Source organism: Cyprinus carpio, chromosome A1 (assembly GCF_018340385.1).
Source record: "Cyprinus carpio isolate SPL01 chromosome A1, ASM1834038v1, whole genome shotgun sequence".
In the NCBI taxonomy this organism is placed as follows: domain Eukaryota; kingdom Metazoa; phylum Chordata; class Actinopteri; order Cypriniformes; family Cyprinidae; genus Cyprinus; species Cyprinus carpio.
In genome coordinates this window covers 19,688,148-19,704,755 of record NC_056572.1, presented here as the reverse complement: position 1 = coordinate 19,704,755, position 16,608 = coordinate 19,688,148, and the positions used below count along the sequence as shown (strand labels likewise).

The following is a 16,608-nucleotide window of genomic DNA, read 5'->3' as shown; positions in this document are numbered from 1 at the left end:
CTTTTCTTCTTGAATCGTATTTTAATAAAACAAGGAATCACTGAGAACAAGAGTGCTGAGACTGATCACAAATGTTTTAAAACTGAAAAACAAGGGGAACAGAAGTTAAATGCACATAACAAATACAGTCATTTCAATGTACATCTTCAGTATCCATTGTATATCCCACAAACAATCAGCAACCATTGTTCACACATCTACCGTTACAAAAATCTTCTCTAAAACAAATGTAAATGACAAAGTTCTTATGCAGTACATAGTTATCACACTTCTGATTCAAAGTTCAAGGTTGTGAAATCTTAGACAGCATCTCCACAGGCTAGTGTGTCCAGTCTCTATGGTTCTGTGGTTCTTCTGAGGTTTAGGGCAGCAATCCTCCGTCAGCACTGACTTCAACAGTTTCAGTGTGTGTAAAGAATTGAGTCGACGGTGATCTGAGATCAGTACTTTCAGACTGTACTCACTGAGCACAATCAGGAGACGCACAGCTCTGCTGCAGAGGCTGAATCAGTCTTCTCCTGGCTGGTAGCCATTTTCTTTTTAAAGAGACGTAAACTCAGTTGCACAAGTTCATTGTCCACCACTGGAGCGCTGGTGTAGATCTGCTTGGTTGTGCCCTACATGAGGAGGAATACAGGAGCATTAAACCAAATACTGAATCATGTACAACTAAGCTAATTTAAACTAAAGGAATACGAAAAAAAAAAATAAAAAATACTTAGAAGAAAGTGAACGTGACATGTGGCCAATTGTAGTGTCCCATACTTGGAATGTGTGCTCTGCATTTCACCCATCCAAGTGCAGACACACAGCAGAGAGTAGTGAACACACACACACACGCACCCAGTGAACACACACCAGGAGCAGTGGGGGGTTCAGTGCCTTGCTCAAGGGCACTTAAGTTGTTGTATTGAAGGTGGAAAAGAGCACTGTACATTTACTCCCCCACGACATCCCTGTCAACACCGAGACTCAAACCCACAACATTTGGGTTACAAGTTTTTAAGAAATGAATACTTAAAACAGGGGTGGGTAATTTGTGTCCCTGCAGAGTTTAGCTCATCAAACACCCCTGAACAAGCTAATCAAGGTCCTCAGGATACAGGTAGTTATTTTTTTCTCAGGGTTGGAGCTAAACTCTGCAGGACAGTGGTCCTCCAGGATCAACATTCCCCACCCCTGACTTAAATGAAAATTACCCCATGATTTAAGCCATCCTAAATGTATATGACATTCTTCTTTCAGACGAATACGTTATATTAAATCGGCGTTATATTAAATAATGTCCAGGCTAATCCATGCTTTATAATGAGAGTGGATGGTAGCAAAATTTAAAATCCAAAAAATTGCACCCATCCGTTATAAAAGAAGTCCACACGGCTCCAGGGCGTTAATAAAGGCCTTCTGAAGCGACGCGATGCGTTTGTGTAAGAAAAATATCCATATTTACAACTTTAGAAATCTTAATCTCTAGCTTCCACTAACTGTCGCACGAGCGTTCACGAGAGAGTGGCGTCCAGCGGATGATGTAGGAGCTAGTGAAAGCTCGGGTGAGAATATAATAGTCTCACGAGAAACAAGATTTGTTTACAGCCAAGGAAAACTAGTGCCCTCTTGGCTTATATCAAAAATTTTTCTTTACAAATTCTCAATTTGTACTACAATTTTGTGTACGGTGTTTTGTTTTGCTTTCTCCTCTGCGCTTCCACATTCGTCACCACGTTTGCCTACGTCCTACATCATCTGCTGGACGCCACTCTCTCGTGAACGCTCGTGAGACAGTTATATATACCTAGGATGGCTTGAGGGTGAGTAAATCATGGGGGAATTTTCAATTTTGGGTGAACTATCCCTTTAATACAGTAATAGAGAAGGATGCACTGAACTGATCAAAATTGATAGTAAACACGTCAACAAAAAAATATATTTTAAATAAATACAGTTCTTTTGAATGTTCTATTCATCAAAAAAAAAAAAAAAATCCTAATGAGTTGAATTTACAATTTACACAATTATATGAAGCAGCACAACTGGTTTCAGCATTGATAAGAGTAAATGTTTCTTGAGCAGCAAATCATCATATTAGAATGATTTCTGAAGTATCGTGTGACACTGAAGACTGGAGTAATGATGCTGAAAATTCAGCTTTGCATCACAGGAATAAATTACATTTTACAGTTATTTTAAATTGTAATATCTCACAATATTACCGTTTTACTGTATTTTTGAGTAAATAATTGCAGCCCTGATGAGCATAAAAGACTTCTTTTAAATCATAAATTTACACTAAAAGCTAGGGTAAAACATAATTTGTCTGATTTTTTGCTCTTTGATAGTAATACAGGAACCTGGTTTTTATAGTTTAGTTTTTATCTATACTCTTCAGTATTTAAATGAATTAAATATATTTAAATACCCATAGAAATCTCTTTCAATTCTGCTTTTGATGCCTTAAAATCCTCTCAGGCAGCTTATCACGTTCCAGAACAGAGCTCAATTAATACTGTTTCGGAAAGCCCAGGTTATACAAAAGAAGTGGCTGTGATTAAAGACCATAAGAGCACCTTGTCGTTTTTCAGGAGCTGTCTACGTATGGCAATGTCTCTGCGAGCACACAGTGCCTTGCAGCAAGGACCCTGGCTCCTCAGTAGGTTGGCCCTCTCCATTCTTCTGTTGTATGCAGCCATGTTCAGAGCACCCAGATCATGTTCTAAGAGTTTATCAGCATCTACGGATACATATAAGATTAAAGTCACTCATTAAATAGCCATGTTTGTATAACTACACTGATTACCACAAAAAGTATTTTTTGAGGTAACATACATATGTAGAGCCTAATCTGAAACAAAACGAAATTCTCTGCAGTGAATGGGTGCCATCAGAATGACCATCAAAACAGCTGATAAAAACCAAGTGGCAACCTTCCAGTCACTCTCTTGAAACCAACATGGAAGTGACTTAAACTGCAATTCATTGACTGGCCACTAGAGACTGGCTCCAAAAGGGAGTCAATCCCATAGACCCCACCCCAATGTTAAAAAAGCCAACTTTACAGCAGAAAAAATTATGTTTACAGCCTGGTACAAAAAGTGGTTTTGGTCTATATAGCTAATTTTGCCCTTCATGACAACTGTGAGGGGGGTGAATTTCTTTTAGAACTCATCCGCTTCAATTATATTAAGCCTTAAAGTTCTGTGTAACTAAGAGTGTGGCCACTTGAGTGATACGTAAAATGCCGCTGCTGTCACCACCGTCGAGCTAAGTGGGCGTGGTTTCAGCAACCAGCTCCAACCATGTCCCGCCTCTTTGCCCATTTTTGATCCAGGAGTGACATGCGGTGACACGCTTCCAAGATGGCGACAGCCGCTCCGGTTAAGAAGTGTGTGTTTGTAAGAAACAAATCCATTATTAAGACGCTTTTACTTCAAACCATTGTGTTAGGCTAAAATCCTTAATCCATGATGACACTTCCTCCAGTGAAAAAGTCCATCCGCCGTTGTCCTCTCACATCAAAATATTTGTGTGGAACTGTTTTGGCTTGTATTTGATCATATGTCTCTCCTGATTCAGACGACACAATACATTCACTGGAGGAAGCAGTATTATGGATAGAGGACTCGTATTTTAGCCAGAAGCAGCAGTTTGGAGTTGAAATGTCTGAATGATGGATGTTTTTTTACAAACACACAGCTTTTAACTTAACAAAACATTAATTGATGGACTGGAGTCGTGTGGATTTCTTGTGGATTTTCTGATGTTTGTGTTAGCTGTTCGGACCCTCACTCTGATGGCACCCATTCACTGCAGAGGATCCATTCGTAAGCAAGCATTGTTATGCTACATTTCTCTAAATCTGTTCTAATGAATAACTCATCTATAACATTTTCATTTTTGGATTTACCTTTAGGGTCTTCTAACTCTCTGGAACACACTTCTTTAACTCTGGCAAGGAGCTGAGGCCCAGCTAAGCGTCTGGAAACTCCCGCTCTGAGCAAAACAGCCCCTGGGGTGAATCGGAGAAGAGCTGCCCCAGGAGTTCTTGGCTCCTGTTTTTGCTTGGGCATCAAACTGGACCAATCTACATCAATCACATCTAGAGGCCCTGAAACAGAACATGCAAATGTCATATTATAAACAGCTGGAATATGGGATATAAATTTGGGGACGGAAAGACATGATACGGCTTAATGTGAAGATTACATTTTAAAAGGCTGATTTATTTCACTGAATAAATATGATCGTTCCACATTTCAAAGTCAGTTGCTGCTGCTTTGTGTACAGCAGTTACCAAGGAAACCGCTTCATTTCTGCTGTTCCAAAAGCGCCTCCAGCTGGCAGAAAATGAATTTACAATTTCAACAAGTCAGTCTGCTGTTTTTGTTCAGATCAATCAACCAATGTTTTTGCCAAGAAAACACGCAGAGTTGTAAATGTTAAAATGTTTTATAAACAATTAAGACAGTATTGTAACATGTATTTATGTTATTTTATTAATATGATTGATAATAATTGTTGAAATTAATAATGATACTTTTGGCTCCATTTTCTAAAAAAAAAATAAATGAAGTTTAATTTATAAAACGTTTTGTTTTTCTGAAAACCTGTATCTGAACTGTAAATCATACTTTTTACAGTCATTTTGTGCAGGTCTTAAAGTGTATTAAATATGCGCTTAAATATCCTGCAGATACCCCGGTCTGGTAAAAACTGTCAATTCATTGACTTAGTTGTGATAGTGTCTCAGTCCACATTGTTGTTACTAAAATAAAAAGAAGAATATTTTTTTAAAAAAATTTTTTTTTTTATGTTTATTTTTTTTTTTACTTTAGTGTAGTTAAATTATGTTTTGTTGTTTCTTCAAATTAAATCCTCAAGCTTTTTATTTTGGCGTAAAACTACCCTTTAACCTTGTATGTTTAAGTGACAACATGTCATTACAAATTTAGTGAAATGGATTAGCAAATATTGCCAATTTGAAAGTAAAGCATAAGTAGTGCATGTTGTATTAAAAAAAAAACATGTTAAACTCATAGTTCATGGAGAGATGGTGTTCACTGTATTTATTGTGAACCAAGACATGCTTCGCCCTGAAACACGGAAAGCATCTGACTCTATATTTACATCGCAGCAATTTTGATAAACCGTTTAAGCGCACCAAGTCAAATCAGGATTTCAATTTAGTATGACTGATAGATGTTTTGCCAAAGCATTTGTGCAAAACACAAAACAACAGATTTCTATGTCACTAAAAGAAGTGTAAAAATATATTCAGTTTATTGTGAAATTGTGGTGGGACAGATTAAGACTGTGGCAAGCCATTTGATTGTGATTTAAAGTCTGTGTAAAGAGTTATTAAATGTGTTCTGAGTTTGTCACACCACAGTTTTCACCACAATTTGTTATTAACCAGCCAGCCAAATTTAAATGATAAAAAAAAAAAAAAACGCCAAGTAAATAAAATAAGGCATCAAAATTTTGAAAAAATAAGCAGTATTCTCTGCTCTCAAACACTGGGGGTGTGTCTGCTGGTGGTGCTGAAACCACACCCACTCGTTAATGGTAACGACAGAACTCGCGATTGAGCGGGCAAAGCACTTATGCTAATGTACTCTAGTTATTAGGTTTGTTCAATTTGAGGTGGCGCTGTGCAGAACGATCAGCATATGACATCAAATTACTGCGAGAGCAATTCGAAAGCAAGGGGCCATCTGCTCTCTATAGCACTCACTGTACTTTGATGTCACACACCGATCGGTCTGTGCAGCGCTGCTTCAGTCGAACACACCTCTTATTAATGTGTTAGGGGAGGGGTCATGCTCGGTGGCTCCATTGCGTCACCGAGTCATGATTTTAGCCCCGCCCCCAAAAAACTGAACACGAAAATAGTGAAAGACCGTTTTAACAGTCTAACTCCACAATTAAGTACTACATAGTTCACATTCTTTGTGACATGTATCAGCAATGCATTTCTAACATTTATAATGCATTTAGAAACAATTCTCAGAACTGACTTTACACAGATTTTAAATGTGTCTTCATGGGATCCTGTTTTAAGTGGTGTTATGTACCAGAAATCTTTTCATCATCTTGCTGTTCGTCCCTCTTTTGACTGTCAGCCAGAATCTCGTCCAGTTCATCATCACTGATGGGCTCATACTCCTCACCATCTGAGACAGCAGACTGCGCATCATCCCCCTTTCCATCCTCCTCCTGAGAGATAGAACAAATACACACATTAAAAACAAAACCTTCTTACACATCAGGCAATAGTTTGAGCAATAGTGAGAAAAACTACCTACCATCAAGACTATCCATTTTCGGCTCAGATGCTTCCCCTTGCAGGTGTGAGTTGTCAGCTGGCTTATCTACGTCCATGAGGGCTTCTCTGGGTAACAGAGGCTCATACTCTCCCCTCTCCATCTTAGTTTCAGATCTGCTCTTTAGTTCCCTGTCAAACGGAAGCATCCTTTCCCGTTCACGCTCACGGTCCCTTTCACCACGCTCACGATCCATTCGCTCATGTGCCAGCAACCCTTCAGGTAAGAGTCGTTCCCTTTCACGCATCTCCCGCAAGTCTCTCTCTCTAATTGGCTCGCGGTTGCCACGGAGGAGGGGCTCTCTGCCCCGCCCACCCCACTCGCGAGGTTCTGGGTCCCAGTCTCGCTGTTGGGTTTGTTGATTTTGCATCTGACGGTGATCCTTTTTCTCACGCTCTCGATCCAACTGATCACGATCTCGTTCCCGCTCTCGCTCGCGGCTGTCATAGGAGCCGGCTCTGGAGCGAGCCTGACGCTCAGACTCTGGTGAACTACGACGAGAACTGTGACTCCGGGAGTCCTGCCGGTCTGCGGAAGCCGATAAATGTTTCCACATGTATTATGGAGAATTCAAAACTTTAACTACACTTTGAATTTTGCATTCAAATTGCATTTTGAGTATGTTTTGTGTGCTTTAATACCAAATTACTGGAAACGATCACTTGCAGCCAATATCTCTAGTATAAAAACTTTTACCAGAAAATCCTTAAAGAATTAATAAATGCTAATAATACAACTATTAAAAACATATTAGTATTATTATTAGTGGTAGTTCTTATACACACACACCATTAAACTTATTTGTAATATAAAATAATATAATTTTTAACAATAATACTAACAAAAATTAGTTAAAATTCCAAGCTTTTATGAGTAGTCTCACCTGAGGAAGTACTTCGACTGGGTTCTCCTCTCCGGAGCTGATCAATCCTCGACTTCCTCTCTCCTCCCATCTGTTCACTGGCCACTGCCCTCTCCCTGTCTCTCTCCCGCTCTCGTTCCCTCTCCCGCTCTCTCTCACGAGAATTTCCACCTTGCATGAGTCCCCTGCGGGGCCTGAGTCCCTGAGGGCCTTCATCATGGTGGGCCGACTCATTGGAGGGCGAGCGTAGCCTTCTCGAAGACGCACGGCTTTGGTTGCTGCCCATGCTACTGCTGCGCTGCTGCTGCATGTCTGCTTGCTGTGGTTTACGCAGCAAGTGTTGCGGCAGTAACGGTTGTAAAGGAAGAGACTGTATCAGCATCGGAGGGTCAGGGAGCAGAGGGGCGATGGGGGGGTCTGTACGGTCCCGGCCGCCACCACGTGCACCCCTTCTAGGGGGACGTTCAGAGGGAAGCAGCCGCTCTGGAGGCCTATCGGATGGCAGGGAGGCAGAAGTCGTCTCTCCTCGCTCTGGTACATCCTCATCAGACCAGTCACTGAAGTTGGGATCCATTTTAGCAGAGAGAGAACTCTGTCCAGCCATTAAAGCCCTCTGGGAAGGAAGGTCATCCTTGTTGATTGGCGGAGGTGTACGTGGGCCTCGTCGCCTCTTGCTGAGGGGATGCTGGGCGACCAGCTCATCCTCAGATACATCTGACTCAGGACCTCGTGAGCGCTTGCGTTTCCTTTCTAAGGCTTTCTTTTTGGCTGTCTTGCGAGGTGACAGGAGAGCCTGGGGGGCTTCAGCTACAGAGGAGGAGGACGGGGGCTCAGGGTTACTACGGTCTCCTCCGCCAGATTCCTCCTCTTTACGGTTCTTCTTCAGATTTTTCTTCTGAGATTTAGTCTTTTTCTTCCCCTCTTCATGAACGGCTGATAAAGAGTCTCTTTCCTCTATGGAAGGAGGAGGAGGAGGAGTAGGGGGGACAGTAGGGAGGTCCCTCTGCTCTTTTCCCCTTCTAGAATCAGAAATGCCCGTAGCAGAAATGTCTGGAGCATGTTCTCCACGTCGCTCTGCTCCTCTTCCTGCTCCTCTCTCACCGCGGGAATCCACCTCCTCGTGTCGGACACGGCTTTCTTTTTTATCCCCCCGCCGGTCCTCATCCTTCCAGCGGTTGTGTTTATCATCAGTAAAGGAGTGGGCAGGCGAGCGGGCAGTTTCTTGAGGACGGACCACTTGACTGAGCAGTCTGTGCTTATCACCTGAAACAAAACCCTGTGTTATGTCCAAATATTCTGCATATGTGCACAATAGACCTTATGTGGAAGGTTACACCAAGTGCTAATGGCTGTAACCACAACCTTGCTCAGTTGAACTCCTACCTTTCTCCTCAGTGCTGTTGTAACCGTCACTGTCTGCAGGGCTCACATCTCGACATCTTTTAGGAGATGGCCGTGGACTGGGAGTGTTCTCAGCACGATGTCTCTTACGACTGCAAACAAAGTGAAGGGCAAACAATACTGAACACCTGAGAAAATCTCTAATGTCAAACTGTTTAGAACATGTACACTAGCGTTCAAAAGTTCTGGAGCCAGATTCATGAAAATCTTCTTAAGAAATATATCAAGAAATTTCTTAAGATAAATTCCACGGAGTTCGTAAGAATATTCTTAAGTGCCATTCTTGAAAACTTCTTAAGTTCTCAAATGTATTAAGAACATCTTAATTTTTTTTCTTAAGAAGAAAATAACAGCCAAATACATGATACACTGATAAAATGACACACTATTGTCTTTTTGCGCTCCCTGCAGACCACCCTAATAATCATAATAAGGATGCACACTATAACTGTCGTAGTGACTTTGACTGGCTCTCAGCTTCATGTTTTTAATGCGGCGTGTTTTTTTAACAGTTACTTTTAAAATAGCCTGTAAAGCTCCCTATCTGACTCATTTTAGAGTTGCTACTGAGTTTTGCAGTCAGCAAAAAGTAGCGTTACACACAGTCTAATCATGACCGATCATTGTTTATATTATCAGTCATCGCTGTCACTTCAGAAAACTCGTGCACATCCCTATTAATACTCCTACTATGTATATGTAGCTGTTGTTGTAATGCTTAAATGTAACAATTAATTTGAAATAACCCAATAAATTAATTAAATAATTCTTACTGTTTGGGATTTAAGACAAGTCTGGAGCTGTCCTAAATTTAAGAAGTTATTTACAAAGATTTTTAAGAAAATTCTTTTCAAGAATTTGAATTCTTCTTAGGTTTTGTCTTAAGAACAATCTTAAGAAAAAATATGAGAATATTCTTAAGATGTATTTTTGGGAATACAAAATATTCTATACTTTTTTTCTAAAGTTAAAAAATAAGAAGAAAACGGCAGTTAAGAAGTAATTTCTTCTTAAGAATGTTTCGTGAATCCGGCCCCTGGTCTGTAAAATTTCTTAATGTGTTTGAAAGAAGTCTCTAACACTCGTCAAGGCTGCATTTATTTGTATCAAAAATACAGAAAAACAGTAATATTATGAAATATTACTATAAACTATTTTTGTAAATGTAGGTTAAAATTCAATTTATTCCGGTGATGTGAAGCTGAATTTTCACCAACCATTACTCCAGTCTTCAGTACATGATCTTTCAGAAATCATTCTAATATGCTGATTTGCTGCTCAATAATTATTTTTATTTTTTTATTATTATCAATGACGAAAAATCTGAGGCAGCACAACTGTCTTTTGTAAAATCCACCTCCCAAATTACCCCTCACCCCAAAGTTTTGAACAGTAGTGTAAATGTACTGCCAGCTGAACAATATCATGAAATATCCTGCATTATAAGGTAATTACAGAGCGTATAGCTTTTGATTTATGGGTATACATCTATCTCTCTATTACCAGAAGATGATGAAGTCCACAAGAGAATCTTTTCTACACTCTACAGCTAACCATTAAGTTGCAAAATTGCACAAATGAGGTTCTGACTTGTGTTCATATGAAATAGGAAAGCATGATATATTAAGAAAATATACTGTTGATTGGCTGCAATTTAAAAGATTTCATTTATTGGTATCAGTTAATACTGGATACATAAATCTTATGTCTCATATTTTACATTTCAATTACCTTTGGAGGCAATTAATGCTGAGTGCTTTAAAGTTACTCATAGCGCTATTGTAATCCTTTGCAAATCTCAAAATCAATATCCATTTTTTTTAATACTAAAAAAAATTGCAATGCTGTGACATCTAAATTCAGTTGTAGAATTTAAAATGACTGATTTTAGTTTTTGTTGTATTTTTTATAATGTAGTCAAACTAGACAAATTTAAAAGCCCAATAATGTGAAAAATATTTAGTCAAATTTTTATCAGTCAGAAAATATTTTCAGCATTGGTGTTCCCTTAGTATCAAAAGAAAGAGACTGCAACGTGATTAAGCAGCACCAGTATGTTCCCATGGACAATCAAGTCTTGTACAGTTTAGCAGCCATTATACAATTATATTTGTTCAATAAATGGTTGACCGATTCCAAAGAGATTGTACATAAACATGACTAAAAACACTGGAGCACTTACGTGTTCTTTCTCTCTTCATGAACATCTCGGGTGGGGCGGTCATCTCGCGACTCATCTCTTCGGTCCCGCCTCTCTTCCCTCCCTTTTTCTCTCTCATCCCACACCCTCTGCCGTTCCCTCTCTCTTTGCTCCCTTTCCCGTTCCCTCTCCTTCCTCTCTCGTTCCCTTTCTTTCTCCCGCTCTTCTCGCTCCCTTTCCCGCTCCTCTCTTTCCCGCTCTCTTTCTCTCTCCTCCCTCTCCCGCTCTCGCTCTCTTTCCCTCTCTCTCTCCCGCTCCCTCTCCCTCTCCCTGGCTTTTTCACGTTCTCTTTCAGCCTCTCTTTCCCGTTCTTTCTCCCTCTCTCTCTCCTTCTCTCTTTCCCGTTCCCTCTCTCTTTCTCTATCCCTCTCCTTCTCTCTCTCACGCATGCGGTCATCTCGTCTTTCATCCCCTCGATCGTTCCTTCGATCATCTTTTCTCTCTTCACGATCAAGGTCCTCACCGCGGTTTTGCTGGCGGACAGGAGAGGATGCTCTTTGTTCTGCTGGACAAAAACAGGACAAAAACACCAAAAGTTGCTCCCTATGTCCTGTGATGTTAAACATGCATTGCATACCAGAAATCAGCCAGAAAAATTCAAGCCTTAAATAAAAAAATTCATTTAAAAAAAAAAGTTTGAGCAGTTTTCATTACCACTGGATCCAACTTAGATGATTATATGGAGTTTAATACGGCATCTCCCAATAATAACAATAAGAAGAACATCTCTTGCTTATCGGTCACCTCTTTCTCTGATGTCACGGCGGTCTCTCTCTACATGTCCTCCCCGCCGTTCATCTCTGGGCTGTTCCCCTCTCTGTCTGTCATTATCGTAGCGATCACGATCAGTGTTTCTCTCTGAGCTCCTCTCTCTCAGACCACTGCTGCGGGACTCCCAGCTGTCATGCCCGCTAGCACTGCTAGTGTCAGCCTGTGATGCTCTACCACCACGAACAGAACCTGAAACACAAAATTTATCACTATCCTCTGCCCAAAATTTGTGTTTCAAGCACTCATATTATTGCAATACTCCTAAATCGCAATTCGTAAATGTTAGTTTTTATGAAAAGTACAATTTGTATTGATGTTTACTCTCCTCTAGCTTTTTATGCATTAAAGTGTAATAACCCTTTTTAGATGTTGCTGACAAAGACAATTGCATGTCGTTATCTTCTCACCTTTCTCTGTGGCATCCCCACGGCCCCTTCCTCTGCCTGTTCTTTCAGCCCGAGATTCGTTCCTGTTGTCCACTCTACTGTCATTTCTCAATTCCTCCCTTCCATGTCCTCTTCCATAATTCCTTTCCTCCGGGGCTGTCATTTCCTCTTTTCTATGGGTTTCATTTCGTTCTCGCTCTCTTTCCCTCTCTTTTTCTCGGTCCCGGTCTCTCTCTCTACGCTCCAGGGATTCTCGTCCTGAGCGGTCTCGTGTTTCTCCTGCGCGGGTATCCCGAGTGTCTTTGGCCTCCCCGCGGTGCTGGCGCTCTTCCCGGACATCTCTTCTATCCCGTTCACCACGCCGGTCTCGGCCATCCCTGGCATCACGGTCATCTCGAGAAGAGCTCTGCTCGATCTCATAGTCTCGCTCGTCGCGGCTGCTGTCTTTCTCACGCTTTCCGCGGCTGTCTAAGGGCAGAAAGGAAATTAAGTGAGCAGCAGATTTAAAAGACTCACTGACTAAATTATTCATTAGCTGCACATGGCCAAGAGTATGGTGGAAACCAAACACCACATCCATACAGGGCTACATTTACAACTTTGTAGGTATGTAATGTAATTCATATCTGAATTTGACGAGACAAGAATTATTTTGCCGTTTTGCGTTTTCAACATCTGCACACATTTGCTCTTATTCATATGGCTATTTAAAAAAAAAAGTTCTTTGTCATTCTTCTTTTGTCTTTATCCATTTAAATCCTTTATTTAAGACCCCGCCCCAATTCTCTATAATTACTCTGTGATGCGTGTCTCTCACCATCTCTGCGCTCATGCCGTCTCTCTTGCAGTGCGGGACTCCTGTCTCGCTCTGATCTCCCCCTCTCCCTCTCTCTGCCCTGGGAGCGGTGACGGGCGCTGGGGCTGGACCTGCGAGGGGCGGGTGTCGGTGAAGGGTCTCTCTGCGGGGTGAGCGGAGAGCGGGAGCGGCGTGAGGACTGAGTGGGAGGTGGTGAGGATGAGGACGGAGGAGGAAGGTCTCGGTAAAGAGGAGAGATAGAACCCCGTCTGTGGCGAGGAGATGGGGAGTGTCTCTGGGCTAAGGAGCCAGAGCGTGAAGATGGGGAGTGGTGCTGTCGGGAGGGAGGGGAGGGGCTGCGGCGGTGACGGGGTGGAGTTCTAGACCTGAGAAAGGAAAACACAACAGTTCCCCTCACAATATCTCTGAAACAAACTACTGATGCAAGTTAAATGTCAGGATACGCATTTGAATGATATCTGTCAGGTCACATGGTTTTTCAGAAAACTTCTAATATTTGATGAATAGAATATTCAAAAGTATTATTTTTTGTAACATTTAAAAGAATTGTTTTTAATTAATTTTTTTAAAGTAGGGTTGTCAAGAAGGGTGTGTTAAATACATTTTTTTTTTTTAATTATACATATACATATACAGTAGTCAAGACTAAGTTTTAGAATTGAGTTATTTATTAAAAAAGGATTTGACTGATGATTTGGCCCTTTACTAGATGGATATCTCAAAGATATGTCAGAAGTGACAATGCCCTAATCTGTAAAATACTAGATTAACATATAATTATTTAAGTGCAGCTCTTCTCACCTCTGCTGCGAGGACTGTTTTTGGGAAGTGGATTTAGGAGAGGATGACCTCCTTCTGGCTGGGGGTGACGCTTCCCTGGAGGGCGGGGAAAGACTTCCAGAACGTTCCTCTGATGTTATCGAGCGTTTGGCTTTATGGGAACTATCTGACCGATCCCTGCAATGAAGGACAGGTTAAAGATTATTATGTTGTTTTATTATTTGTTTTCACATACAGCAATAAATGTATTATTTATTACATAAACTGACAATCTATTAGTGTTGTCAAGATTCCAAAATCACAGCAGCTGGCACCAGTAGTCTCTGTACCAATTTCAGTACCATAGCAAAAAGTAGTGAAAAACACTCCCTCTCAATCTCACATTGTAAACTGAAACTTTTGGCACTTCTGCGCAAAACATAAATACGCAAAGCAGCAGTTTCTTAGAAGGTACTGAATAAACCAGAAAGCCTGGTATAGTCACATTTTTGAAAAGTATACAATTTGTACCAAATTACACTTGTTTATGATACTTCAAGTTTTGGGAATTTCTTTTGAAGGTGACTATACCTGCGTTTTTCCTTTTTCTCTTTGTGTTTCTCCGTATCTCGTCCTCGTTCTTTGCCTTCTTTTAGTTTGTCGTCACATTTCTCCTTGTTCTTGTGTTTATTTTTGTGCTTCTTCCCAGTCACTGGGTTCTCCACAGGGACAGGTGGCGGAGGACTGGGTGTTCGTGGCCCTTTTCTTTTGCCATGGCCACTCTTAGATGACCTGGTCAAAAAATGTAAACATAATCAAGTATTTAAATTGATAAACACCTGTTAATAAATATAAATGCTGATCATTTTCCAACCTGCTGTCTGTCTCCTCTGCCCTGGTCTGGTCGGACACTAAAGAGGAGATGACTGAGGAAGTGGAGGACTTCTTCTCTTTCTTGCTGGAGTTCCCACCCTTCCCTGCTCTATGTTTGGGTGAGCTGGATTTATGGGACGAAGGTGACCCCTTAGAACTGCTGCGCTCAGGAGAAGCCTAAAACCCATCAAGACCACACCCAAATAACAGTCTGTATTAAAAGGCTACATAATACCTAAAATCTCAATTACTGTTCACCTAACCTACCCTGTCCTTTGAAGTATTACTTGTCCTGGTCTTAGGGACTGGGTCCTGTTGAGAACATACATGCCATTACTCTGTGTGTCGATAAATTAAGGATAACTGACATTCACTTTCTTTTAATATTTGGAGTTTGTGGCAAAACCTGATGTAATTTTATGCAATATACCTCTTTCTTGATGACAATCTCTTCTCGTTTGTCCATGTTCTCCTGTTCCAGCTTCATCAGCTCTCGCTGAATCTTCTGTCTCTTCATCTCAAGAGATAACTCGTAATCGTAATCACCGTTATCGGAATCTAGTAAAATCAATGACAAATATAAAACTGCTGGACTAAAACTGACAGGGAGACAACACAGGGAAAAGAGAGAAAAAGATTGCACAGCATTCAGAGATTCCGAGCAGGAAAATAGGAAAGAGAGAGGAAAGACTGTACTGCATTCCAAACCCAAACAGCAATCATCCTTGTTTGTTTTTAAAAACAAGTTCAAAGGATAGTTCACCCAAAATGACCTTCATGTAGTTCCAAATTCATAACTCTCTCATCTTCAAAACGCAAATGAAGATATTTTTAATTTTACACGCTTTTATTAGATACACAAAAACAAGCACGGTTAATTTCTGTGCATCAGGCAAGTATGGTTAAGTTTCCGTTTATCATATTTGATGTGCTCTGTGTATGTTGCTTGCTCAGTGTTTATATCTGAATAAAAGCCTAAATTTAATTGGTTCATATAAAGTGATGGAGGGACAGAAATCTCATTTGTGATTTTTGGATATGAAACGATATTAGGGTGAGTTATTAATGACAGAATTTACTTTTTTTGGTGAACTATTCTTTTAAATGACTTCTAATCAAAAACATACATTTTGCAGCTACTTCTGAGAATCTTTCACCTTCACGATTGGCTTCCCAATCTGCGGTCTCTTCCTCACTAGCTGGAGTGCGTTCCTTTGTGATTTTAATATCCTCTTTCTCTCTGCGTCTGCCTCGGGATGAATCTCGCTGCTAATGAGAAAGACATATTTTTTCAAATTCAAGGACACAAATCAACAAATGCAAAACTCAGTACTGAAACTTTAGCTCCAAGCTGTTAGAGCATCGTACTCTGGTTGTGGGTGAAGTGGGCTCGTCTGTATCTCTTTTCTGAGTGTCACCATCTACATCCTGTCTCTTATTCTTCATCCTCTCCCGGAGATCCACAGTGGACCTCTCGGCTGACCTGCACAGCAAACATGCATGTCGGAAGTCAACCATTCAGCCAGGTTTTGGAGCAGGTACACTTATAAAACAGCATCTCTTCACTAGAATCGCACCTGTTGAATGTTCCAGAGAAGCCTTTTCCTCGTGATGGGGTTCCATGTGTGTAGCGACACGTGTTACCGTAACTGCAGTTCCCAGTCTTTAACCAGTTTCTACAATGAGTCTGCAGGGGAGGCAAATGGGGGTCATTCCTTTGACTTATACACTTTACAAAAGCACTTTGACAAAAACAAAGTGAGCTACTACCTAGGCACCGGTAATACCGTCTAGTTAGACAGCTCACTAGGTTTTCAAAGCACCAAAGTGGGTGACCAGTATCCCTACCTCTGCTGCATTACTGGCCGTGCTGGGCCCAAGTCTCTCAAACACGCTGGGCCTGCGGGAGGGGGTGGTCGTGCTACTGCTGCTGTCCGATATGGTCTTCGAATTCTCCACTGTAACCTTCCGCCTGATTTTGGACATTCTGCAGGGCTGTGTCAGAAAAACAGCAAATCAAAGGTACCAGCATGATGAAGCTGAACGCAGTGTTGTAGTCAAGCCCACTACTTAGAGTCCAAGTCAAGACTGAGACCAAACGAGCTTTGAGTTTAAGTAAAGACCCTTTCCACAAGCTCCATGACAGGACCAAGAAAATATGGTCCTGGACTCGGTCTCGACCAAGAGAAAGACATTTACATTTTGGCATTTGGCAGATGCTT

The 16,608-nt window shown here is 41.1% G+C and overlaps 1 protein-coding gene across 4 annotated transcripts in view; it reads right to left on the bottom strand.

Moving 5' to 3' along the window:
* Window position 1: 1 nt before the first annotated feature.
* LOC109067299 (zinc finger CCCH domain-containing protein 13-like) overlaps window positions 2–16,608 on the bottom strand; it is a 22,077-nt gene continuing 5,470 nt past the window's right edge. For 2 of the 4 annotated variants that reach the window (XM_042756852.1, XM_042756847.1), the window contains exons 2-21: window positions 16,235–16,381; window positions 15,964–16,073; window positions 15,755–15,869; window positions 15,544–15,655; window positions 14,817–14,944; window positions 14,654–14,698; window positions 14,388–14,563; window positions 14,105–14,305; window positions 13,556–13,711; window positions 12,755–13,119; window positions 11,959–12,405; window positions 11,525–11,740; window positions 10,763–11,282; window positions 8,563–8,672; window positions 7,201–8,442; window positions 6,300–6,845; window positions 6,069–6,212; window positions 3,902–4,102; window positions 2,565–2,728; window positions 2–617 (exon numbers count right to left, since the gene is read on the bottom strand). In XM_042756852.1, coding sequence (XP_042612786.1) covers window positions 474–617; window positions 2,565–2,728; window positions 3,902–4,102; window positions 6,069–6,212; window positions 6,300–6,845; window positions 7,201–8,442; window positions 8,563–8,672; window positions 10,763–11,282; window positions 11,525–11,740; window positions 11,959–12,405; window positions 12,755–13,119; window positions 13,556–13,711; window positions 14,105–14,305; window positions 14,388–14,563; window positions 14,654–14,698; window positions 14,817–14,944; window positions 15,544–15,655; window positions 15,755–15,869; window positions 15,964–16,073; window positions 16,235–16,372 — 5,280 coding nt within the window. In that variant the 5' untranslated portion in view covers window positions 16,373–16,381 and the 3' untranslated portion in view covers window positions 2–473. The remainder of the gene's footprint in view (window positions 618–2,564; window positions 2,729–3,901; window positions 4,103–6,068; window positions 6,213–6,299; window positions 6,846–7,200; window positions 8,443–8,562; window positions 8,673–10,762; window positions 11,283–11,524; window positions 11,741–11,958; window positions 12,406–12,754; window positions 13,120–13,555; window positions 13,712–14,104; window positions 14,306–14,387; window positions 14,564–14,653; window positions 14,699–14,816; window positions 14,945–15,543; window positions 15,656–15,754; window positions 15,870–15,963; window positions 16,074–16,234; window positions 16,382–16,608) is intronic. The other 2 variants (XM_042756860.1, XM_042756865.1) reach the window with 2 other exon arrangements.